Here is a 24,447-nt window from a genome sequence, read left to right on the forward strand (position 1 = left end):
AGGCTTTTGAATATTTTCATTAAGAAGAAATGTTTGAGGAGATAAATACGTTTACTCTGATTCTGACATTACACAATGTATACATGTTTTGAAACACCACACAGTACCCCATAAATATGCACAATTGTTATACAGCAGTAAGCAAATCTTTCCATCTGGAATCATGGTTTCTGCCAGCAATACCTTGGGCAGTGCAAATGTACAGTACAGATTACATTTTCCCTCATACATCTGTGCTGAAGAGAAAGTGAACAGTTCTGTTTGTGTGTAAATTAATTAGGTAAACAATTGGACTGCAGGCCCTACTGTACTTGGGAGATAACTCTCTTACCTTTCCAGCCAACAAGTTAATAACTTGGCCTTGGCTGACTTCCTGAGTTTCTAAAACTAATTTTTCAAGTAGCAGATAGATGGTATCTGGCCAGTCTAGTTTTAAGTTTCATTCATAAAACATACTGCACACAGCCTTGAGAAGTGCTGACATGTCAGGAGTTTGTAGTTTGAATTGTGAACAATTTAACTAAAGCCTCCAAAAACTTAATGCAAAAAGCCTGAGTATCTGCAGATTGAGATTGTTCTTACAGTCAGTCTTAGCTTCTTAGCTCTTTTCCTATTTGAAAGACAAGCACATCATAGATTATCTAGCAGTAGCTCATCTGTGGGCTTCTTTTTTTCTTGCTAATTTCCTTTAAATATATTAAATACATATCAGTATGTAAATATAAAATTAGTTATATGAATCTTATAAAGAGACATCAAATACAGGTCTTTTACTTTATCCAGGCAAACAAGATATTTCTAGGGGTGAGGTGGACTAAAGGAAGGGCCAGTTTACCAAAAATGCAGAAGTGCAGGGTGCACAAGGAAGGAATGCTGGGCTCTCAGGAGCAACACAGGAGCTGGCAGTGGGGACCTGGACTGGCTCCCTGCACAGCTCTCCCTCTCCTCCCAGATCTGGAGAGCTAAAAACTGCTTCTCTGAGATTTCCTTGTAGCTAGGGTCCTACAGACAAATTAAATCCCATCACTCTCCTGCAATGTAGAAATGTGGAAACCAGGCCTCTGTGGCAGGTGTGGCAGTTGCTGCTGGCAATGAATGTTGTGGAGATGCAAGTTTTCCCAGCAGCAACACTGCAGCTTCTATTACCAAATTTCTTCTTTTTTTTTTTTTTTGACAGGCAGAGTGGACAGTGAGAGAGAGAGAGACAGAGAGAAAGGTCTTCCTTTGCTGTTGGTTCACCCTCCAATGGCCACCGCGGTAGGCGCGCTGCTGCTGGCGCACCGTGCTGATCCGATGGCAGGAGCCAGGTGCTTCTCCTGGTCTCGCTATTACCGAATCTTACGGATGCGGAGAGGAAGCTGTAATAGCGTCTATGAGGCACTTGCTCCAATCCTGGTCCTAGAAATAAGCTCAGATTCAGTACTTTCCTTCATGGGCCAATGAGTGTAGTTGTGGGAGTCTTTCTAAGAAGCTCAGCCAAAAACTTCTCCCACCTTCCCAACAACTAAGTTCCCTTCTCAATTGGCTTCCTACAGCCGTTTCTGTTCCCCGCATTGAAACCCCACTTGATAAAGGGCATGAGGGTCACTTGGCCTCTCAATTGGCCCTTGTTAGAACCAAGCCCAACATCCAAGATCGCACTACTCACCAAATCCAAACTGAAATAGAAGGAAAATAAAACACCAATGTGCCATCTCAAAGATTTTAGAAAAAAAAAGAAAAGCTAATTCATGATGATATTGGAAAAGAATAGAAAATGGTTCAAAGAACATGTCAGGTTGTTTGGAGCATTCCCCAAAGCTTTTCGGCAGGTGTATGTGGGAGTTCTCTGGGGTAGCAGAGCTTAAATCAAGGAAAAAATTCATGAGTATTGCATATACAGCTTGAGAGTGAAGTTTCCCATTCATACACAAGACTGACAAGTTGTGAGGCTGTTTGATAGACAGTTCCATGCCCTTCATGGTCTCGGAGCATTTACATTTTTGGAAACAAAGCTTTCAGACTAAGTTCAAAGCACATTAGAAACAGTAAGGCTTGCAGGTGGAAAGACAACTGGAGGCCACTATGATGAACTGAAGTCAGGAAAAATTAAACAGACAGGGGAGGTAGATTTGGTAAGATGATGGCTAAGAAACAGGAGATCTGACAAGATGAGATATGGTTTCTAATTTGGGAAGGTGGATAAATTGCAATACCTGGCATAGAGAAATTGAACATGACACAGACTCACGGGAATAAAAAACACATTAGGACCCAAAAAAGACAGTGCTTCAATCAGGATTCATCGATTCTAACAATTGTCTTTTCCCTATGAGCCGTGTGATCCTGAATAAATTCCTCTTGTTTGTATAATGGAGGTAAAAACATCTGTCTTGCATAATACATGTAATTGGCTTGAATGTAAAATGAGCCAGTGTGACTGTGACATGACAAACTAAGTTGCTTTTGATGGTTATATTTCATCCAGCAAATCTAGAAAGGTCTTAGTGAAAAATGCCCATCATTTAGGGAAAAGATGTTTTGTTTCCGTCAGCAGGTTCAGTGTAAAGTTGAATCCAAAATATTATTTATTGTTTTCACTTCATGCTGAAGGGCCCTCGGGTACTTTTGTATATTAAAAAGATTGGTTTAATGCTACATGGAGTATGTTATTTCATTTAGAAGGAAGACTGAATATGGTGGATACAATTCAGAGATCTCAATGGAAGTGGGAAGAGCTACTGGGGATCACATGCTCTAGTTTGTCATGTGCATTCTTACAGGACATCAAAGATTTGCTGAGCAGTTACAAGGAAGGGAAACGTGGTGAACTACAGCTCCGCCAGCCGGTGCGTGTCCACAAATATATGCTCTTACGAGGAACACTAAGAATCCTGTCTTCAGTTGTTGGCTATTCTGACAGGCGACATCCATGGACATGCACCATTTTATGTGTTGTCTTGTTACACTTTTTAAAAAAGGCAGTCGCAACATGACTTGTATGTCACTCTTTATTTTCAATGGGAGAGAGACAATATTCTCAAACAAAACAAAGAATTATACTTGTAAATCAGCACCTGCATTAAAGTCATGTTTGACAAAGGATTAAAAGCATTAGAAAAAACACTTCACTTTAGGCACACTGAAGTTGTAATCTTAGGAAAATAGAAGGAGTTGGGTGTCTTACATAGGACTGTCAAATAATTTTACAAATTGAGAATTTACAGAGGACTCTCCATCCCTCCATAAATTTTAGTAATATTTGTATCAAATGGGACACATTTTATTATGCCTACTATTTTTCTATAAAGTATTGTGAGAAAATAAAACTATTTCTCACATGTCACACCTTAAGTCAATTCCTTTTAATTATACCTTGTCTTCATACTCTAAAACTCACATCAATGAGGCTTTCTGGCTAGGTTGAGCCTATTTTGTTATTGTAGATGCACATGAATATTTATATTAGTTATATTTCTAGGAAATAAAATCCACTATAATATCTAAGATGGTATTATTATCACTTATAATAAATATATGGGAACAAATATGACCTCATTTCAGGTTCTTAAAATCCCAGTCAGAAATCTTTCTAAAAAGACAGGAGAATGAGTACCCGAATTCACAACATATCTCAAATTTTGGAGATTTCACATGTCATTTATAAAAATATGCATAGTTTATATAGAGGGTTAATATAATTACAAAAGGTTTCCCAGTCTTTATTATTACCCGGCATAGTGACGGGGGCAGAATATTTGCTTGAAAAATCTTCATTTCTCTTGCCCATCTTACTTTACTTGGAAGAAAAGCAACCAAAAAATCATGGACTTAGTTTGGTGTAGCTCCTCTTGGTCTGGGCTGGAAATGGGCAACACAGGATGGTCTTAGGCAAGATGGAATAAAATATTTATTGCCCTTTCTAGTGTCAGGGACTGGCACAAGCCCTCTAGAATATTTCCAGTGGTAATTTTCCATATAATGGGAGGGAGCTAGCTTTATAGGGACCCATCTTCAGATTCCTTACTTGACAGTAGTTGTAATTTATTTTTTGATATAGATTTACTCCTCACCCTAGACTTCAGGGCTTGCTATAAAGATGCTCTCTAGCGGCTGGTGTTGTGGCACAGGGGGTAAAGCTGGCACCTTCAGCACTGGCATCCCATGTGAGTGCAAGTTCAAGTCCTGGCTGGTTTGCTTTTCATCCAGCTCCCTACTGATGATTCCAGGCTTCAGCTCGGCCCAGCTCTGGTCACTGTAGTAACTTGGAAAGGGAAGCAGTGAACGGAAGACTGAGTAGCGGATTCTCTCTCCCTCGCTCGCTCCCTCCCTCCCTCCCTCCTCACCCCGTCTCTCTGCAACTCTGCCTTTCAAATAAATAAAATAAATCTTTAGAAAAAAGAGATAGACTCTGGTCTCTTTGGAATTGAGTAGACAAAAGACAAAAGTAGAGAAAGAGCTCATTGGCTAGAGCTAAGAGTGTAGAAGCAGTTGTCAACAAAGAAGGAACATACGCCTCCTGTAGCAAAAGAGACCCTCAGGATTCCAAGCAGGCAGCAAGACAGTGGAGCAGCAAGGCCTCTGAATGACCGGCAGCAACACAAGAATGGGAGAAAACCATGTCTGAGCTCATGCGAATTCACTTCCAGAAAAGCTCCCAGGAGCGACCAGAGAGGTCGTCTAGTTTTAGGTGAGCGAGCTGAAGCAAAATCCTCTCTCATATGGATTTTAGTCATTGCTCTACATATACCATACAGCTATATTGGAGAGATGAGAAGACACTTTTTGGAAAAACTAAAACACCACAAAAATAAGACAATTCTAATTGTCTTCTAATTGCAGTGAAGTTAAATGCCTAACTAAAAAGGCATACCACGGTTTAGTGGGATATAGTACTTAAGGGCAGCATAAGGGGTTAGAAGACTGAATCGGAGGCCCAGTACACACACTTGGTGACATCATGTATTTGGAGGCTTACTTGCCCACATTCATGTAAGCAGAAATTTGTAGAGCTGTGTTCAAATTGGAACAAGGAAACAGATTGTAGGCAAAAAAATAAAAGAAAACAAAACCCAGTAAGATGGTAGATGTAAACATTGAAATTAAAAATAATCATATTAAACTCAATTAAAAGGTAAATATTTTCTGTGTGAGTTGTAAAAGTACAAAGACTTAAAAGCTGCATACAAATGACAGCAACTTAATTAAATATAATGGTAGAGAATATGCAAGAGTAAATTAGCTAAAAAATATACATCACACAGAAACCGACAAAAGCAAAGTGATGGTGGCTACACTAATACTGAAGGAGACGTTAAGGAAAGAAGCACAGCAACTAATAAGAACTTTTTATAACGATAAGACAGCCACTACAGAAGAAAAACAAATTTTTATGCAACTAATAACATGACTTCAAAATATAAAAAGCAAATAGGAAATTAAAAAGAAAAGCCTACAAGCATAGTGGCAGATATTAACACATCTCTGTAACTTATAAAACAAGCAGAAAAATATCAGTAAAGTCACAGTTGACTTGAAAAACATAACAAATGATCTAACTGATTTATATAAAACACTATTCCAAACAATTGCAAAATGCACATTTAAGTACACACTGGCTATTTATCAAAATTATCATTTGATGAGAGACAAGACTTCAGAAGATTGAAATTGGGGCTGGCACTGTGATATAGCAGGTAAAACTACCATCTGTGATGTGGGCATCCCATATGGGCACTGATTCAAGCCCCCTGCTAATGCACCTGGGAAAGCAATGGGGGATGGCCCAAGTACTTGAGCTCCTTCACCCACGTGGAAGACATGGAAGAAACTCTTGGCTCCAGACCCACCCCACTCTGGCTGTTTTAGCCATTTGGGGAGTGACGGCAGGTGGAAGATTCTCACTTATTTCTCTTTCTCTCTCCCTCTCTCCCTCTCTCTCTCTTTCACTCACTCTCCTTCTCTTGCTGTGAACTCTTCTTTTAAAATAATCTTTAAAAAAACAAAAAAAATCAAAATCAATAAGATGATAAATAGAATAATTCTCCAAAGATTGCAAGCTATGAACATACTTTTAATATTGGCTAAAAACAGAAGTACAAAATATTTTTAATCAAATAATAATTAAGATATCATTTATCACATAGATAGTATAATGAGAACTACACTTAGATGGAAATTAATATCCTGAAAATGCACCTATAATAAAAAGTTGATATTCGATGATTTATGTACTTTGCTCAAGAAATTAGAAATAATGAATTGAAACTCAAAATAAGTGGAGGAAAGATAATTATACATAGGAAGAACAACACAGTTTTTATTAAAGGAACAAGGAGTAGGACAATGGAACTAATTTTCCAGTTAATGAAAGTTGGTTCCAGAACAAACATGGATTGCATGAATATTCACATACAGAAAAATGAATTTTGATCTCTACTTAGCATGCCCAAAGATGAACTCAAAGTGCATCATAGAACTGCATATGAAAGTTGTGTGATTTTTGGTCAGGCAGTGTGATTTCTTAGCTACAACAGTAGCAACACAAGCAACAAAAGAGAAAAACGTTTGCCCTATAAAGGACACCATCAATAAAGTGAAAAGATAGCCCAAAACTGAGAGAAAATGGGAGACCTGGAACCAGAAGATCAAATGAACTCTGAAACTCAGTAATAAAAAGATAGTTGAGCAGATATTTCTTGCAAGAAAAGATGTGGATGGTTAACTGACACATGAAAAAACATTCACAGTCATTCATCATTAGGGAAATCAAAATCACAATAATGATGAGATGCTACATCATACCAATCTGGATGGATGTATTCCAAAGGAAGTACACTAAAAATGTTCAAGGGAATGTAAAGAAATTAAACTCTCATGCATTCCTAGTAGGAATCTGAAATGGGCCAGTCACCGTGGAAAATGTTTCAGTAATTCCCTAAATTCTTAAATCCAGAGTTGCAATTTGTTCAATCAATTCAACTCATAAATATGTCATCAGGAAAATGAAAACATATATTCATATTAAAAACTGGTGTTCCAATGTTATTTTTGTGACAATAAGTCTGGAAAGTAGCATTTTTGGACAAGCAATTTTTTTTTAATCACAACTCTGCATTTACATTTGTGTAATAAAATCAATGTGTTATTTAACCCCTAATGAGAAAACTCCTGCAGTAAGACTAAGTAAAAGAATATCTTTTTCCATTAAGTTTGTCTCTTTAAAAAAATTGACACGCAAGAGGTGGTGGAGGGAGAGGTGAATACATGGAGTACAGATGATTTTTGGAGCAGTGAAAGCACTCTGTATGACACTGTCATTGTAGAAACATATTATAAACTTGTCCAAAGACACAGAATATACACACCAACAGTGAGCCCTAATGTACACTACAGACTTCGGGTGATACTGATGTGTCGCTGTAGGTTCATCAGTGACAACAGACATATCGTTCTGGTAGGGGCTGTTGATAACTGCAGAAGGCTACGTGTGTGCTGGGACCAAGGGAATATGGGAAATCTCTGTACCTTCTGCTCAATATTGCCTTGAATCTAAAATTGCTTTAAAATTAAATATACTTTTAAAAAAGCAATTAAAGTAGGCTGGTATCAGTGGAGCCTAATCATAAGCTATTCTATAAAATACAGTTAATGATATGGCTGTAGGCTTTGCTAATACAGTAATGCAAATAGCAGCACTGATTTTTAAATGTATTTGCACATAGTGAGTGGCAGTAATATCAGCAATGTTGTACACATTGAATAGTGCCAGTTTGTCTAATTTCCATAGGTGAAATTCCTCAACCCATGAAAACAAGACAATCGTTTTTTGTTCACAGTCTCATTGCAATGTGTGTAATAAAATTTGGTTGGGATGACAATTTGTCTGTAGAAGTTGACATATTGGTAACTGCAATGTAAAAGCTATTTCATTTTTTATCTTTAAAGAATTACTGGATTGTTAAATTAAATTTTATTCCTGTAGGCTACATCAGACACATAGAAACCAGGTGTCTAAGTTCCTGTATCTGCATACCAGTTCCTGGTTTCTTAATGCAGAAACACCAAAGCCGTATTCATGGATTCTTTCACCTAATAATTACAGTTGACAATTACTATGGCAATATAAAAATAATTTAACGGGCCATCAACTAGGAGGTAGCTTTTGGCTTTTAACCTGAGGAATTCGCTTCATATGCTGAACAGACATTTTGCTGGATGGTATTGTGCTAAACAGTAAAAACAAATTAAGCCTAGAAAAGAGAATCATTAAACACCCTTATCTCTCCCTCCAGAAAGTAGCAGAATTATAAATATCCATGAGGACAATCAGCCAGCCCTGCGATCAAGTCTGTCTCCTGTATAGCTGCCTATCGGATCCTGACGAGGCACCTGAGCAAAATGTTTACTCCAGACTTCTTTCTGATCTGTGAAATGGGAAATAAAATAGCTATATTAGAGGTCTGTTTTGAGAATTACATATGAGATAGATAGATAGATATAAAGGAAGGAAGGAAGGAAGGAGGAGGGAGGGAAGGAAGGAAGGAGGGAAGGAAGGAGGGAAGGAAGGAAGGAAGGAAGGAAGGAAGGAAGGAAGGAAGGAGGGAAGGAGGGAAGGAGGGAAGGAGGGAAGGAGGGAAGGAGGGAAGGAAGGAAGGGATAGAGGGACTGGAGCTGGCATCTCATATGAGCACTGGTTCAAGTCCCTGCTGTTCGACTTTCGATGATCCAGCTCCCTGCTAATGTGCATGGGAAAGCAGTGGAAGATGGCCCAAGTGGTTGGGTGCCTTTCACCCATCAGGGAGATCCGGATGGAATTATAGGTTCTTGGCTTCAGCCTGGCCTAGCCCTGGCCTTTGCAGCTATTTGAATCAGTGGATGTAAGGTCTCTGCCTCCCCCACTACCCATGTAACACTGCCTTTCAAATAAATGAAAAAAATCATTAAACACATGACAGATATAAGAAATACATAGATAAATGTAGATAGCTATCTTAGCTGGCAATACAAGTGTTTAATAAGAGCGGGTTAAATATGAGTTTGAATTAAACCTATTTTAATAAAGTCTATTTTTTTGAGTATATTCTTTGCAGCATAAATGATTGCATGGATTCAACAATTAGATTTGCTAGCAGGGAAAACCGACAGGCTACTTAACTCTCCCTTTAACAAAATGGGAATGCTGTCTATTTCTCCTAAAGCCATGGTGAGGATTAAAGGAGAGGGAGGAGGGGGGAGGTGGAAGGCGGAGAGGGAGAGGATCTTCCATCTTCTGGTTCACTCCCCAAATGGCTGCAACAGCAAGGCTGGGCCCAGCCAAAGCCAGCGCCAAAACCTCTTCCAGCCACATTAGCAGGGAGTTAGATCAGCAGTAGAGCAGCCAGGACTCAGTTGGCACCCATACGGAATGCTGGCATCACAGGCAGCGGCTTTACCTACTATGCCCCAACGCCGGATCCCCAGGACTGGGTCTTTGAAAAAAATATTTTATATTTGCTCTTTAGTATGGTGTCTGGCACATGGCTGAGTCTCCATAAGGAAGTGAAATGAATGAACAGAAGCCCTTTCTAAGCTGGTCATTACTGTGACTCCGGTGTTCCCAATACAGATCTGCTCTGGCACTCATTTCCTTAGTGATTCATTTACCTCTGTTCTTTTCTTTCCACAACAGGCAGACCTGGACCTTAACGATATCCAACACTAGACACTAAAGAATGCAAACATGAGGCAGTGCAAAATGTAGTGGTGGCTGGTAAAGGCCTTAGAACCTGTGTGCAGCAAACATGAATCAGTAGAGCAGTTGTCTCAGGCTAAGAACCATCCTGTCATATCATGTAACTGTCAAGTATTTGTATGAATAAAACATTCTCTGGCAAACAACCGACGACTAGAAAGCTTTAGTGTTCTGAGTTCTTGTTTTATCACTTTTCCACTTTTTCTTAACTTTAGTTTCCTCATCTGTACACTGGCAACAATAATACATACATCCAGAACTACCATGATATTTTGGGGTGAATTTCCAAACTCTTTGGCATGGAGTAGGCATTAAAAAACTATTCTTGGGGCCGACGCTGTGGCGGCTATCTGGGGAGTGAACCGTCGGATGGAAGACCTCTCTCTCTCTCTGGTTCTACCTCTCTCTGTAACTCTTTCAAATAAATAAAATAAATCTTTAAAAGAACGATTCTTGTATCATTAATTATTGGACTCAGATGAAACATTTTTATGAAGACTCGATTTATGTCCCTTGTCTTTTGAGTAAGATTTGGTGCATGGTAGTAACTCTGGATTTTTCTGCCTCTTTCTGATAAGTTCCATTTATTTCCAGTTGCCATTGTTGTTCAGGGTCAAACCCAAGCTGATTCAACAAAAATCAGGCTAATGGTGTGGTCTGATCCCTTTTCATAAAGCAAAACAACGTTCTCATGGTCAAAGAAGAGGAAGAAAACTTTGCAATCTGTGAGTGGGGAGAAACAATGTATCTCAATTCCATGTTTGCAAGTGGGGTGGGGCGGGGTGGGGATCTTCTAATTGGCTGTATACAATTCTTCCCATTAGACTTCAAATAACGAAATCGGGATATTTAAAAATCAATGTGGGATGGGCATTTGGCATAACAGTTAAGCTGCTACTGGGTGCCACATCCTACACTGGATTACCCAGTGAGGTCTGCTCTTAGCTCTGCTCCTGACTCCAGCTTCCTGCTAATGCACACCCTGGGAGGCAGCAGGTGATGGCTCAAGTGTTTGCGTCCCTGCCACCCACTTGAGAGAACTGGATTGAGTTCTTGGCTCCTGACTTTGGCTTAGCCCAACCCTAGCTGTTACATTCATTTGGGTAGTGAATCGGCAGATGGGATATCTCCCTTTCTCTCTCTCTCCCTCCCTCCCTCTCTCCCTCTCTGTCTCTCTCCCTCTCTGCCTCTCTCCCTCCCTCCCTCTCTCTCCCTTTCAAATAAATAAAAGTAAAAATACAAACCATGCATTCTAAATTTTATGCAGATTAAAGAATTAATCAACTACCAAAAATTCACTATTTCTGAGGTATTCAGTTTAATTTATATCTACATTAAGCATACATGTGACATATTTGGATAAAGAACAGCTGTGAATATGCTCTTGTGACTTTATTCCATAGAGAAATAGATAACTTCATGCGAGGAACATTTTTAGATCAATTATTAGTGTTGTGAATAATCATGTTTTGACACTGTTCACTAACTCTACAATGAAAGTTAACACACTCTGTTCAGTGGCACAGTGAAGGTAATTTTGTCTCAGGATGTGATGTCTGAAGTGCCTGTTTCCCTCTTGCATTCTTCAACTCAATCTGTTCCCATAACAACCGTGTGGATAGATTTTTGATGATTCTACTTTCTCACAAAGACCGAAGCTCTGGAGAGGCATTTTGTCTTTCACTTAATTCCATTCATTTGTTTTAGATAGTTATTCTAATAAAAATTTAGATTCCATTCACCATTGCCTTTGACAGCTTATAATAAAGGCTTTATAATAGCAATTGAAAACAGTGGTACATGATCAAATAAAAAAGAATTAAAAGAAGGAAGAAAAATGAGGTGCTAAAATGTCCCTGAAAACTCTGTGCACCTTGACCTAATTTATTTGCAGAATGCATGAAGGCCACTACACAATTAAAAAATGGCCCATGTGTTCAGAGACTCAAAGAAATAAGGATGAGCCTATTGAAAATAAGTCAATAGGTCTAATGAGAAACGTAATACACTCTACCTCCTCTTTATTTACCTCTTAGTGGGTTTCGAAGAGAGGCTCTGGCTGTGGAGTAATACTGATCCATTTGCTATAGGCAGATGTATGATTTCCCTTAGCCTTGTAATAAACTAAAAGTATATGAGAATAATTGGGAAGATAATAAGGAAGATGTCTTTGGTTATTGTTTACTGGTAAATTAGTTTCTTTAAAAGGACAATTTCATGTTTCATTGTATTAGGTATTGAGAAAGCTATCTGTAAATTTTTAGATTCTTACTAAAGGCAGAATGCAATTTTTATAACAATGATTTTAGTTTCAAAAATTGCAATTATTTATTTTGTCCACAGAAAAATTTCACTATTTTTTAAGTATAGTCCTTTTGGAGTTGGCATACTGGTGTAATGGGTTAAGTCACTGCAATGCTGGCATCTCATATGGGCATGAGTTCAAGTCCCGGCGGCTCCACTTCCAATCCAGCTCCCTGCTAATGCACCTAGGAAAGCAGTGGAAGATGGCCAAAGTACTTGGGCCCCTGTACCCACATGGGAGACCTGGAGGAAGCTCCTGGCTCTTGGTTTTGGTCTGCTGAGTACCAGCTGTTTTAGTTATGTGGGGGAGTAAACCACTTGATGGAGATCTCTCTCTCTGTCTCTCTCTCTTTCTCTGTAATTCTGCTTTTCAAATAGATAAAACAAATGTTAGAAATTAATACTTTTCTAATAGCAGATAATATCCACCCACTTCATTTTTACAATATTTTAAAGCTGATGGAGTTTCTAATAACAACAGTACAGCCAAGAGTTACAAAACCACAGCACCGCCAGCAAAGCTAATGACAGTAAGATTCTTTGATGAAAACATGAAGATTGTTATTGGTTGAGTAGGACTTATCTACCAAAATTAATGCAGATGTTTAAACTCTGATACTTTAACGTTAATGGCTGATGGGTAAAGGGTGAAGACTTGATCTAATTATGAGAGCTGAGAGGCGGGACTGGTGGGAGGTCCTCAGGTCACTGGGGACTTGCACTTGGAGGATGGATCTCAAGAAGGTTGATTATTTGAGTTGAAGTTCTACTTAGCTCTTCTCTCTGCTTCCTGGCTCACCGTGTGATTGTTCCTTTGCAGCAGCCAAGACCAGCCTCCACCAAGATAAAGGTCGAAATATAAACATTTTCCTTCCTAAGAAGTTCCTCTGGGGTACTTTCAAGTAATGACAAGTGGACTAACACAATGTCTTGAAAAGAAGTCAAGATAAAAGCACATAATGTTCAGTCACAATTTTTCACAAGCTTAACCAGTGGAATTTTAACTTTTAGCACAATTATTATATTTTGAAGATAAAAGGTTATTTGCGAGAAAATCAGTCATGACTCTCTCTTTCTGCTTATTTCATTAATAAATATTTATCAGACTGGGCAAGAAGGTGTGTTATCCAGTAGCAGACATTTTGACTTATTAAATATGCATTACCAGTAAATTATGCCTTATTTCTGCAGATAATTTATAGCACATTGGGAAAATCTTGGACTTTAAAATGAGAGAACTCAGGCACTCTGATGGTCCTTTCTCACTTGATAACAGGGAGAGTTATTTTACTTTTTAAAAAAGACATAATGTTAATCCACCCTATATTCACAGGCTTAATTTGCCACTGATCATAATATTCAACCAGCAAAAAGCAGGAAGACCACAGTTCTACAAGAGTGTAGTCAAGGGCCAAAAACGACAACATATCCCAAAGTGATCATTTCATTTATATATACATGTGTGCATATATAGGTGTATATATATATATATTGCATATATATATGTATACATACATATATATACACATATGATACTTATCTTTTTGAGACTGGCTTATTTCACTAGGCATAATGGTTTCTAGTTACATCCATTTTGTTGCAAAAGATGGATTTCATTCTTTTTTTTATGGCTGAGTATTTCATTTGTGTTATACATACATTAATATCAACTTCTTGTAATAAGTGTGTTACATAACTTCTCATAATAAGCGTGATTTGAATTAACTAAATTTGTAACAATATTTTTAAAATGTTTTTAATTGACATAATGATAGTACATATTTATCGGGTTCAATATTTGCAGATATTGTATAATGATCATTCCATAGTAATTGACATATCCATCATCTTAAATAACACTGATCATCAGGGAAACCCCAATCAAAACCAAAGAGATATTACCTCATTCTAGTCAGAATGGCCATTATCAAAAAGACAAAAGACAACAAGGGCGTGTGGGTGTGGAGAAAGGAGAGCTCTTAGACACCTTTGGTGGGAATACAAATCAGCAGAGCCACTGTGGAAAACAGCTTGGAATTTCCTAAGAAAATAGGTAAAAAATAAAACTACAATATGAGTCACACATCCCACTGCTGGATATACATATCCAAAGGAAATTAAATGTGCACACCGGGAAACAGCTGCATTCCAGTTTACTGCAGGACCATTCACAACGCCTAGATAAGGAGTTTTCTTGTGGTGATCTCATTTCTCATCTCATTTGAACACCTAGTTGCAAAATTAAATCTGTTTTATGTGCCTTAGCATGAACTGTAAAGAAATAATGGACCTAAACTGCTTGGAAAATTGTAAAGTTTTATAAATAAGCACTTTATTAAGTCATTTTTTGAGTTTTATGTGTCTGTATTACAAACGTCCGCCTGAGAGCTTTCTTATCTAAGCTGTCCTCTGAAGTCTTTTCCAAAGCGGTTCAAGCATCTCTTCCCTGGCCACGTTCTATACTGCTAGAAAGTGCACAGAGAATACACATTTGGAAGCGGAGAGTCACCCCTGTCAGACACATAAAGTGACACTTTGTCCTCCTTTACCTAACCACAGTCTATTTATAGCCTCAAAAGTTCATCATTGATTATAGGAGAGTAATTTTCTCTGGAGTCTTTGCTGACTTCTACAGTGACATCTTTTAATCTCCCTAGTTTGATGTCCATAGATTTTTCAACTCTAATCCTTAAAAAAAAAGTCCACCTTTTTATTTGACTCTTATGGTCTCCTTTGCACTCATTCTAAGTTTGATATCGAAACTCTGATTTCATTACATAAATTGTTTAAGGGTATAGCCAGCATAAGATGTTTTTGTTAACAAGTAAAACTGAGTTTCAATAAGTTTAAAAGATTTCTTTCCTGCCATACAAAATGAGACACCTCAACTCCTTAGGTTATAATTTTGAATATATTTGATTAATAAGCAAGATCGCTTATACCCCTGAAGGTTTTTATTCATTTTGAAAATGTATGCCGGCGCCACGGCTCACTAGGCTAATCCTCCGCCTACAGCGCCGGCACACCGGGTTCTAGTCCCGGTCGGGGCACTGGATTCTGTCCTGGTTGCTCCTCTTCCAGTCCAGCTCTCTGCTTTGGCCTGGGAAGGCAGTGGAGGATGGCCCAAGTCCTTGGGCCCTGCACCCGCATGGGAGACCAGGAGAAGCACCTGGCTCCTGGCTTTGGAACGGCACAGCATGCCGGCTGTAGTGGCCATTTGGGGGGTGAACCAATGGAAGGAAGACCTTTCTCTCTGTTTCTCTCTCTCTCTCTCTCTCTCTCTCTCTCTCTCTCTCTCACTGTCTAACTCTGCCTGTCAAATAAAAAAAAAAAGAAAATTTTTAAAATTTTATTTTGAAAGGGAAAGATAAAGAGATAGATCAACTGATTGATCATAGTTAAGGGTTTCCCACCCACAGGTTCACTCCCTAAATGAGGGAGTGAGGCTGGGGCTGGGGCTGGGGCTACGCCAGGCTGAATCTGGGAGCCAGGAACTTAATCCAGGTCTCCAGCATGGATGTTAACTACCCAAAGTACCTGAATCACAGCCCGCTCCCTCCAGAATCAAGAGTGTGTCTGGGACTTGACACCCAGGCACTCCACTATGGATTGTGGCATCCCAAGTCGTATCTTTGCTGCTGCATCAAATGGCTGCCCCAGAGAAATAGGTTGTCTGGAAGGCAGGCAGACAGAGACAGGGAAAGCTCCAATTTGCTGGTTCGCTCCCAAATGCCTGCAGTAGCTGTGGGTGGCTGCAAATTCCATCCCGGTCTCCCATGTCGGTGTTAGCAGCCCAATGACCCAATGACTGGAGCCATTGCTACTCTCGCCCAGGGTTTTCTTTAGCAGACGCTGGAGTCGGGGTCTGGGTCCCTGTTACTCTGATGTGGAATACAGGAATCCTAACTGGTGTCTTAACTACTAGGCCAAGTGCCCAACCCCATTTGGAGAGATTTTAAACTGAATAAATACTTTTATGAATTAAAAATAGGTCATGTGAATTTCCTTGTAGATCAAAAAGACACAATGCTTCCAGTCAGGTAAGTTTTTAAAAATATCAAGGTGGAAATGGCTGTGAAATTTACCCTATTTGTATACCAGTCAATAAAGAATAGAAAATAATCTAATAGACATCTATAATAATGGATTTTAAAGAGTCTACTTGTATGCCATATCTGTGATAAATTATTTCATTTGGAATCTTTGTGTTTAGCCAAATATACAAATGTATAATTCAAATAATGACTGAAAGACAGAATAGAGTGATACTCTAGATTAGATTGCTAGAGCTAACAAAACTACAGCTTCATGGTTAATACACATGCTACTTGGGGCAGATTTTAAATTTATTTTTTATTTATTTTATTTTATTTTATTTTTTATTTTTATTTTTTTGACAGGCAGAGTGGATAGTGAGGGAGAGAGAGACAGAGAGAAAGGTCTTCCTTTTGCCGTTGGTTCACCCTCCAATGGCCGCCGCGGTAGGCGCGCTGTGGCCGGCGCACCGCGCTGATCCGAAGCCAGGAGCCAGGTGCTTCTCCTGGTCTCCCATGGGGTGCAGGGCCCAAGCACTTGGGCCATCCTCCACTGCACTCCCGGGCCACAGCAGAGAGCTGGCCTGGAAGAGGGGCAACCGGGACAGGATCGGTGCCCCGACCGGGACTAGAACCTGGTGTGCCGGCGCCACAAGGCGGAGGATTAGCCTAGTGAGCCGCGGCACCGGCTAAATTTCTTTATACTTCAGTTGCCTTAACCATAAAATGGGGACTGCGATCATATGTACTTCATTAGAGTGCTGTGAATATTAAGAATGAAAATAGGTATAAAAAGCCTATAAGTGTTCCTGAAATACAATACTCAACCGTCATCATCACCATCATCAACACCATGATCTTCACCTTGGCCATAATTTAAACTAAAAGTTCTCAAATGCTCTGAGTGACAGCCGAGGAGTGATGATGAGGTATGGCCCCAAACAATGGATACATAGGACGAGAGAGCTGTCTAAAGGGAGGGAACACCTCTGTGGTAGAGGTAGGCTAAGTGCTCTCAATTTTTCTATTGAGGACATGCTGGAAGACTGTATTTCCTAATAATCCTTTAGATATGTTAGTGTATGCCCTAGGTTTCCAGCAGAGGTATCAGAGCAGAAATGATGCACATCCCTTCCAAAACTGTAGCTCCCCAGGTTCTTTACAGGAGAGACGAGTCTCTGCATCAGACCACGTTGTGAGCAAAAGTAAACATTTACCATGATCAGAGTGGGGAATTTCTGAGTTTAACCTTAAAGCACCTGTCTTTAATTTTTTATAGTGATTATGAAGCTACTGCTTCTCAACTCTAAACTCATTGTTTTATAATCTGCCTCAAGACACTGATTTAGAACCATCAAATCAGATTTCTCCTTTTCTGTCTACCTTTCAGTTAGGTTCTGCCAATGTTAGTGTAAGAGGCAAGCATAAAACAGGAGAGGAGACACAAGCCTTGCTGCTTCTTGTACGCCTTCTGCTTCTACTGGTATCATCATTGCTCTGGAAGCAATGTAAGCTGGATCTAGTTTCTCAAGCTCCCTGGACAATCACTGTTGCACCATCCTTGCCATCTAACTTGAGAATGTAAGATGAGATGGGCAGCCCTTCTTTAAGGGGTTCAGGTTCTAGGTCTGCAGGGTCCTCTGAACTCCTGAGGATCTTACAGCAGCTGAGAGGTTCCCCCTTGGAACTCTGGACAGGGACACAGTTCAGAGAGACCACTTCACCATGCTTTCAGATGCTAATAACGTCAGCCTCTCCCTTTGGCATTCTTTGTGTGGGTGGCTGTTACTTCTCTTGCTATTAAGCTTGGGTAAGTTTTGGTCTTTTCATATTTCTAATATCCAATTAAATAATCTCTAACATATTTTTCTCCATTATAATTGCTGGTGTGGTGTCTGTTTTACTGACTAAACCTCAACTTTTACAAAATTCCAGTGCACAAATTGATAGCCGTGATCTGTACTACCATAAAGAAAATCTAAAATAGGTGACATTTGTTTCATGGGGAAGTAAGGAGAGCAATTTCAGATGTACAAAGCCATCCACTGGCAAGTTACTTACCTGAAATAACAGGTAAGTTATAATAGACAGGGGGTTTGTTGGGCTGCAACACTTGAAACAGCTTATAAAACAAAATCTTAGTAATGCATATTGACTATCGGGAACATTCAGCAAGATGTTGCAAGAGATTTATGAGCAAGGAATTGATTGCTAGTGTATAAAGACAGATAATAAGAAGAATAGTAAAAATCTAGAATATTTCAGGGCCTGCAAAAGAAACTGAGTGGCTTCTAAACCATAAATGTTGGAGCATTACATAGATGTCATAGCCGAGCGCAAAAGATTCAGTGAAAACTTGTAGTTGAATAAAGTGACTCAAGGCACATGGGGTGATGGAAAGCCAGCATCCAGGAAGATGTTTCAGCTGAATAAAGTATCTCTAGACTCTGAACAGGGTAAGAATGAGGTCCTTTCTCCTCTTTTTCAATACAGTGTCAACTGGAGACAGACATGAGAGAAGGGGCAGTTAAGAGCATCCAAGAAAGAACTTTTCTAGTGACACGAACTGCCAGGAAGCAAATAGGTCAACAATTCATGAATATTTAAGGGAATTACTGTACTAAAATATCTTGCTCCCGGAAAAATCAACTTTAAATATTTAAGACTTAAAACAACTCTTGGTCCCATAATCTTCCTCAAACAGGAAATACTACATTAAGGCTATACAGCCCTTAAATAGTATTTGACATTCGGACAAGGACAACAGTGGAAAAGGGAAAACTTTGCAGAGAGCTGCATATCTGGAGGCTAGAGAGAACTACAGAAAAGCATGACATCCCTGGAACCGGGCCAGAACCTAGTCAATAATCCTTCCTGACCTCCAGGTCAGGAAGACTTGGTCATATACATCTAGTAAGATATAGCCTGTGATGACCATGGATGTCTGATTTTTTTGTCTTTCTAAGCATTTATTGTGTTTTCTGTATGCTGTTCTTCCCTTGTATGTTGCAAGCAGGTCACAAAACGAAGTAATTTCTTCATGGGTAATTGCCTATTATCATCACTGATAGAGACTATGCAAAAGATCATGGACTTGAGCTGGCTCCAGAGCTAAAAGAGTTTTGCATTGTCACTTGAAGAGTAAGGACCCTTTTTCATGGATAGCTATTGAATATTTGGGGACTGAGAGGAGGACTATGGCAGAGATGGCCAGATGCTAATTTTAGCTCCTTTTCCAAGGTATATAGGAAGACAACATTTACCAGCCTCCCTTGCGATTCGGCTTGGACCATGAGATTAGACTCCGTCCAGTGGACGGTTGCCCATGCGACTGACGTTGCTCCACAATGGCCCATGTGCCATAGCTCACACAATCTCCTCCATTTCTTCAGTGACTTAAGAGGCTGTGTGCTTAAAAGGCACTATGGAAGCATGAAGAGAGTCTGCATCTTTAAATTCTTATTTCAACCTCCAAGGAGAGTTGCCCAACATGTATCAAGCTATCACAGGAGAAACAAAGATTTTATTTTGCTATTTTTAAACACTTGAGATTTGGAGTGTAATATGTTATAGTCGCTAGAAGATACTCCCTCCCAATGTAGCATTAATTTCATTACTGGATTTAATTAAGTTGATGATTTTATGTATTTCTTTTTACTATAATCATATGAACAAGAAGAAAATAAGATGGTGCGGTGTGCTGGAATAAGCTCTGTCTTGAGAAGCCCGATTCCTGGTAATCCTTTTATCATTTATGAACTGACACTGGGAAAGTCAATTAATTTCTCTGGGCTGTGGCACACATCTGCAAGATGAAGCTAATATTAGGTTACCCAATTAGACAGAAAGCCAGGCCGTAAGTTGGCTCAATATTTTCTATGATTTTTGCATGATGAGTCTATTAAATTGGAGTTAAGCACCAAAGCCACTTTAATGAAAGCAGAGAAAAAATTTTGCTTAAAAATTTGTATTTAGTGCATGATTCCTGAGAAAAATCTACCTGTGTGTACAAATAAGTTTATGGAAAATATGTATTATGAAAAACTATGCATGTAAATCACATTTTTTGTACCAAAAAATAAACTTTTAATTCCATTTTCCCACAAGCTCTTCGAAGTTCCTTCCAATTTTTAACACATGTTTCAGTGGAACTCATTCCAAGTAGTTTTACTGAAAATCGAAACTTACAAAAGTTAAGCCGGAGTGAGGTGAGATGGTACAGGCGATCGTTTCAAAGAATCTATTCCCTAGAGCTCTGAGTGTCCTACCACACGGCACACCTGTCCATATATTCAGCTCCCCCAACAATCTCAGATGACAGAATTTAAGGTACAGTCTTATAGCTATCATGTTCTGTCACCTGGAAGCCTAGTCCTTCCAATAGTTTCTCTTCGTGTCCACTTGATAATATTTATTTAAAAAGCTTTATTTCTGTATAAAGGTTTTGTTCTGAATACGTGTGCCTTCTTGATACTCAGATGGTGAAATTCTACTGCTGCAAGGTGGTGTCTCTAGGAGGTGAGCAGTCATGAGTCTCGGATCTGCAGGAATGGGACTCACGGAAGAGACCGGCAGGAGCTGCGTGTTTCTTCCACCATGTGAGGAGGCGGCCAGAAGGCACCACCACCACCGACTCGGAAAACCCAGCTTTCACAGCACTACAAACACCCCAGCACCTTTACGTCTCAGCCTTCAGAGCCAACGGGAATAGAATTCTGTGTATCAGCCACCACGTACGATACTGTACATCAGCCCAAAGACAGTAAAATAACAGACATTGTCATGGCAACCGGACATAAAAACTTAAAAACTCAAATGGTTCTTTGCTTATATTTAATGATATGTTCATCAACTAATAAAACAAGGTAATAAAAACACTGTGTTATTATAAAATGGTAAAATAATAATTAAAATGCATCTAATGTCAGCTTATAGTTTGGAAACTGACTGGGATTTTCGTTAAGTCAAAAACAGGAATATTACAACCAAAATATGAACAATGAGTATTTAAAACTCCTTTTGCTAATGAGATCTCTTCCTAAACACAAGGAAATAGTGGATAGCTAAAACTAGGCATTCAGTATTAAAGCAGAAAATGAAACATTAAAACCATATATTTGGTTTAGTCTTTGAATTATTTTTGCCATTATTTAATTCACAATTCATTATGAAAATCTTAAGATTTGAAAAACCATCAGAATTTTTTAGAAAAATACAGGAAAATGTAGAAGGCATCATTCTTATTTTTAAAGTTATCTTTGAATAACTCTGTACTTCATTTTCCTCTACTATCTCCATTACACAGTACAGAATCTAAGAGTATGAACTTTAATTTCAATATTTCTTTAAGGCAATATAACTTAATAAATAGAGGATTCTTAAGTAATAGAAAGAAAATTCCAGCATCGTATGGCATTAACACAGGTTTTAATGCCCACTAATTAACCTGAATCCAAATGAACAGTATAACATAAATGCAAATATCATTGTAACAAAGAGCAATATTGACTGCAAGATCGCCCCGCGCCCACTTCCTTAGCATTCTATTCACAGAGGAGCCATCGTAAGGTGAAATAACTGTCCACTCACCAGCGTGTTGGTTTGTGAGGCCTCAGCCAGATCCCCTGAGATCTCGGGAGTTCGCGTGTTGTTTGGGACTCTGTGAGGGTTACGGGCTATCGCTTCACACCAGCCCAGCATTTTCTCCTTCCTCTTATCCCTTTTCAATTTCTGAAATTCTGAAAATAATTTACATTCCCTGAAACATGTCTCTTATTTTAGTTGTGCTTTGGAAAATACACATAATTGAAATTCAATCAACAATTCAACATTTTATTTTAACTGGGGGCAATGGGGAGAAAAAGAAGAATATGCCCATTATTAATAATATCCGAGAGTCTGGGACATTATAAGCAGCTCGCACCTTTGCAAAGGGTCTCACATCTCTCAGACCCCTCTATGTGACATGTCTAGATAATCGTAATTCCTCGTGCTAGGTTCTAAGGATTACTTTTCAGGGATCAGTTTATAACAATTAGGTCTGACCCCGGGAACTAAGAATGTCCTCAGTAGTACCCATATACAGTCAGTCATGTGTCACTGAGTGATGGGGATGTGTTCTGAGAAATGCACTGTGGTAGTTCCATCATTGAGCAGCACCGAGTGGAACTGCACGTACGTAGGAGGCATATGTCAATCACTCCATGTGGCCCCTGGATGTTTTCAAGAGCTGGGAGATGTCCGAGGCTGTTGCTGGCCCAATAAGAACACTATTTTATAGTAAGCTTTTTGAGAATACTATTTTATAGTAAGCTTTTTAACGAGTAGGAACATATCCTAAAATAACAAAATACAATAAACATATAAGCCAGCAGCATAGTTATTATCAAGTACTACGTACAGTTTTTAACTGTACATGATATACATTTACACTGCCAGCAGGATTTTCTATTTGCTTATACAAACATCACCACAAGCACATAACTGATGCATCACACTGACTTCATGAGCGCTGTGATGTCATCGGGTGCTAGGAATCTTTCAGCTCCATTGCATTCCTAGGGGACCATCATTGACATACAATCTGCTGTTGACCACCATCTTGTTATGTGGCACACGACTGTCTGTCAGTGACATCTAACACCCTGGCACCGCTTTTAAGCTGAACATCATACAGAAGCAGAATAAATGGAAAACAAAGCGGTGTTAGAGATGACTTATTCTGGCCGTGGCAGGACTATCTCTGTCACAATGTTCTGTCAACTGCAAAAGGCAGAATTTTGGTGCAAGTACAGTACATTTAGCATGATGCATCCTTTACCAGCGCAATCCATCCAGAAGTAATCTTTACAATTTCCTAAGTCATGAATAGAATATGACTTTACAGTTTTCAAGAACTTCCTACTTGGGGGAACTGTTTGTTTCTGAAAAAGTCATATCAACAGTGACTTTCCTGTTTCCCTCATAGTTTTACAGCCTACTTTTCCACTCCACCACCCTCAGTAATTAGAAATAGTTTATTGCAGGTCTTTAGTTAAATGCATTACACTGTCAATTAAATATCAAAAATAATGTGAAGTAATTATTTTTCACAGCATCCAAAGCAATTAGCAATCTGGTGGTTTATAACATTTCAGGAATTCAAAATAGCACATTTTAGAGCACTAAGAAAAGTAACATAAAGAAAGGTTGCACTAGGCATTGATGAGTTATTACTCTAAATGACAAAATAGTTGAGTAAAATGGATCTGAACAATGTAAACATGGATGTGATTTAAAAACTTTCCTAAAAATTAAGTCTATGCTACTCAATGGAATGGATTTCTTAATAAGATTGGCAATTTAATAAGAGTGACTCATTCATTTGTGGTTCAGAGAAATGGTGAGGGGAAGTTGAATGCAATTGTTGGAATGAGCCACAAATTACTAGTACCTGTCTTTTTCAAACACATTGTTTGATATTTTATGGAAAATTCTTATCTAATGCAAGAACTGCATATCCAACTAATTCGAACTCCACAGGAAGTAAGTATTTCCACATTCCCAGGATACACTATCTTGGATATTCATCAGTTTTACTGCATTTCTTGAACTACCCTAAGAGTAAATGAAAATGAGTATCTTTATTCAAAGTCAAGGAGTGAAATAATACTTAATGAACATCACAGTTTCCTCAAGTATAAGCAAATGTTCTGAGTCATCCATCATCTAGCTTTTTTAAAAAATTAACTCTATAGTGACGAGTCACATTAGTACTTAAAATATTATAGCTATAAAGGAATAAAAAGCGGAGAGCGGCAAGATGGCGGAATAGGCAGGGAACACACTATTAGTCCGGGGGGAGAGAAAGTTTAATATAAGTGGAGATACTGCAGGGTCAAGGAAGAGTAGGGGATGAAACAGCAGAGGAAACTCTTCCGGAACTAGTGATTCACAGTGTACCTGCGTGGAGAGCGTGGGAGCCCAAGTTCGGGACACCAGCGGCAGACTCAACACACCAGCGCGGAACGTGAGGTGAGCTGAACCACAACAGCCCGAGATACCAGCGGGCAAGCGGAAAGAGGAGGCTAGAGGGAACGAGGCTTGAAACTCCATGGGGAAAAATTCACCAGGCTAACTAGAAGAGAGAGAGGAAAAAAAAAAAGTGACCGATACGGACAGGAGTTTCTCTCTCTCCGCTCACCTCTCAAAGGCGAGCAAGACAGAGCAGGCGCCATGTTGGACATACGTCATAAGCAGGGCGACCTCAGGTCTGCACCAGCCCTGAGCCTAGCAGAAAAACCTGACTCTGGGGGGAGGGGTGAAATAACAGGAGATTAGCATCTAACTTGGCAACCCAGTGGGAGACTGCAGGAGAATTGGAGCCCACACTGAGGGCAGCACAGATTCCCTGTGTGG

At 39.2% G+C, this 24,447-nt stretch overlaps 1 protein-coding gene across 2 annotated transcripts in view; it reads right to left on the reverse strand.

The window, feature by feature from the left end:
- Nucleotides 1–21,765, reverse strand: part of MARCHF1 (membrane associated ring-CH-type finger 1) — a 378,011-nt gene extending 356,246 nt beyond the window's left edge. The window contains exon 1 of one of the 2 annotated variants that reach the window (XM_062199360.1): nucleotides 21,640–21,765. In XM_062199360.1, coding sequence (XP_062055344.1) covers nucleotides 21,640–21,750 — 111 coding nt within the window. In that variant the 5' untranslated portion in view covers nucleotides 21,751–21,765. The remainder of the gene's footprint in view (nucleotides 1–21,639) is intronic. The other variant, XM_062199358.1, reaches the window with a different exon arrangement.
- Nucleotides 21,766–24,447: the final 2,682 nt, after the last annotated feature.

Source organism: Lepus europaeus, chromosome 8, assembly GCF_033115175.1.
Source record: "Lepus europaeus isolate LE1 chromosome 8, mLepTim1.pri, whole genome shotgun sequence".
NCBI lineage: Eukaryota > Metazoa > Chordata > Mammalia > Lagomorpha > Leporidae > Lepus > Lepus europaeus.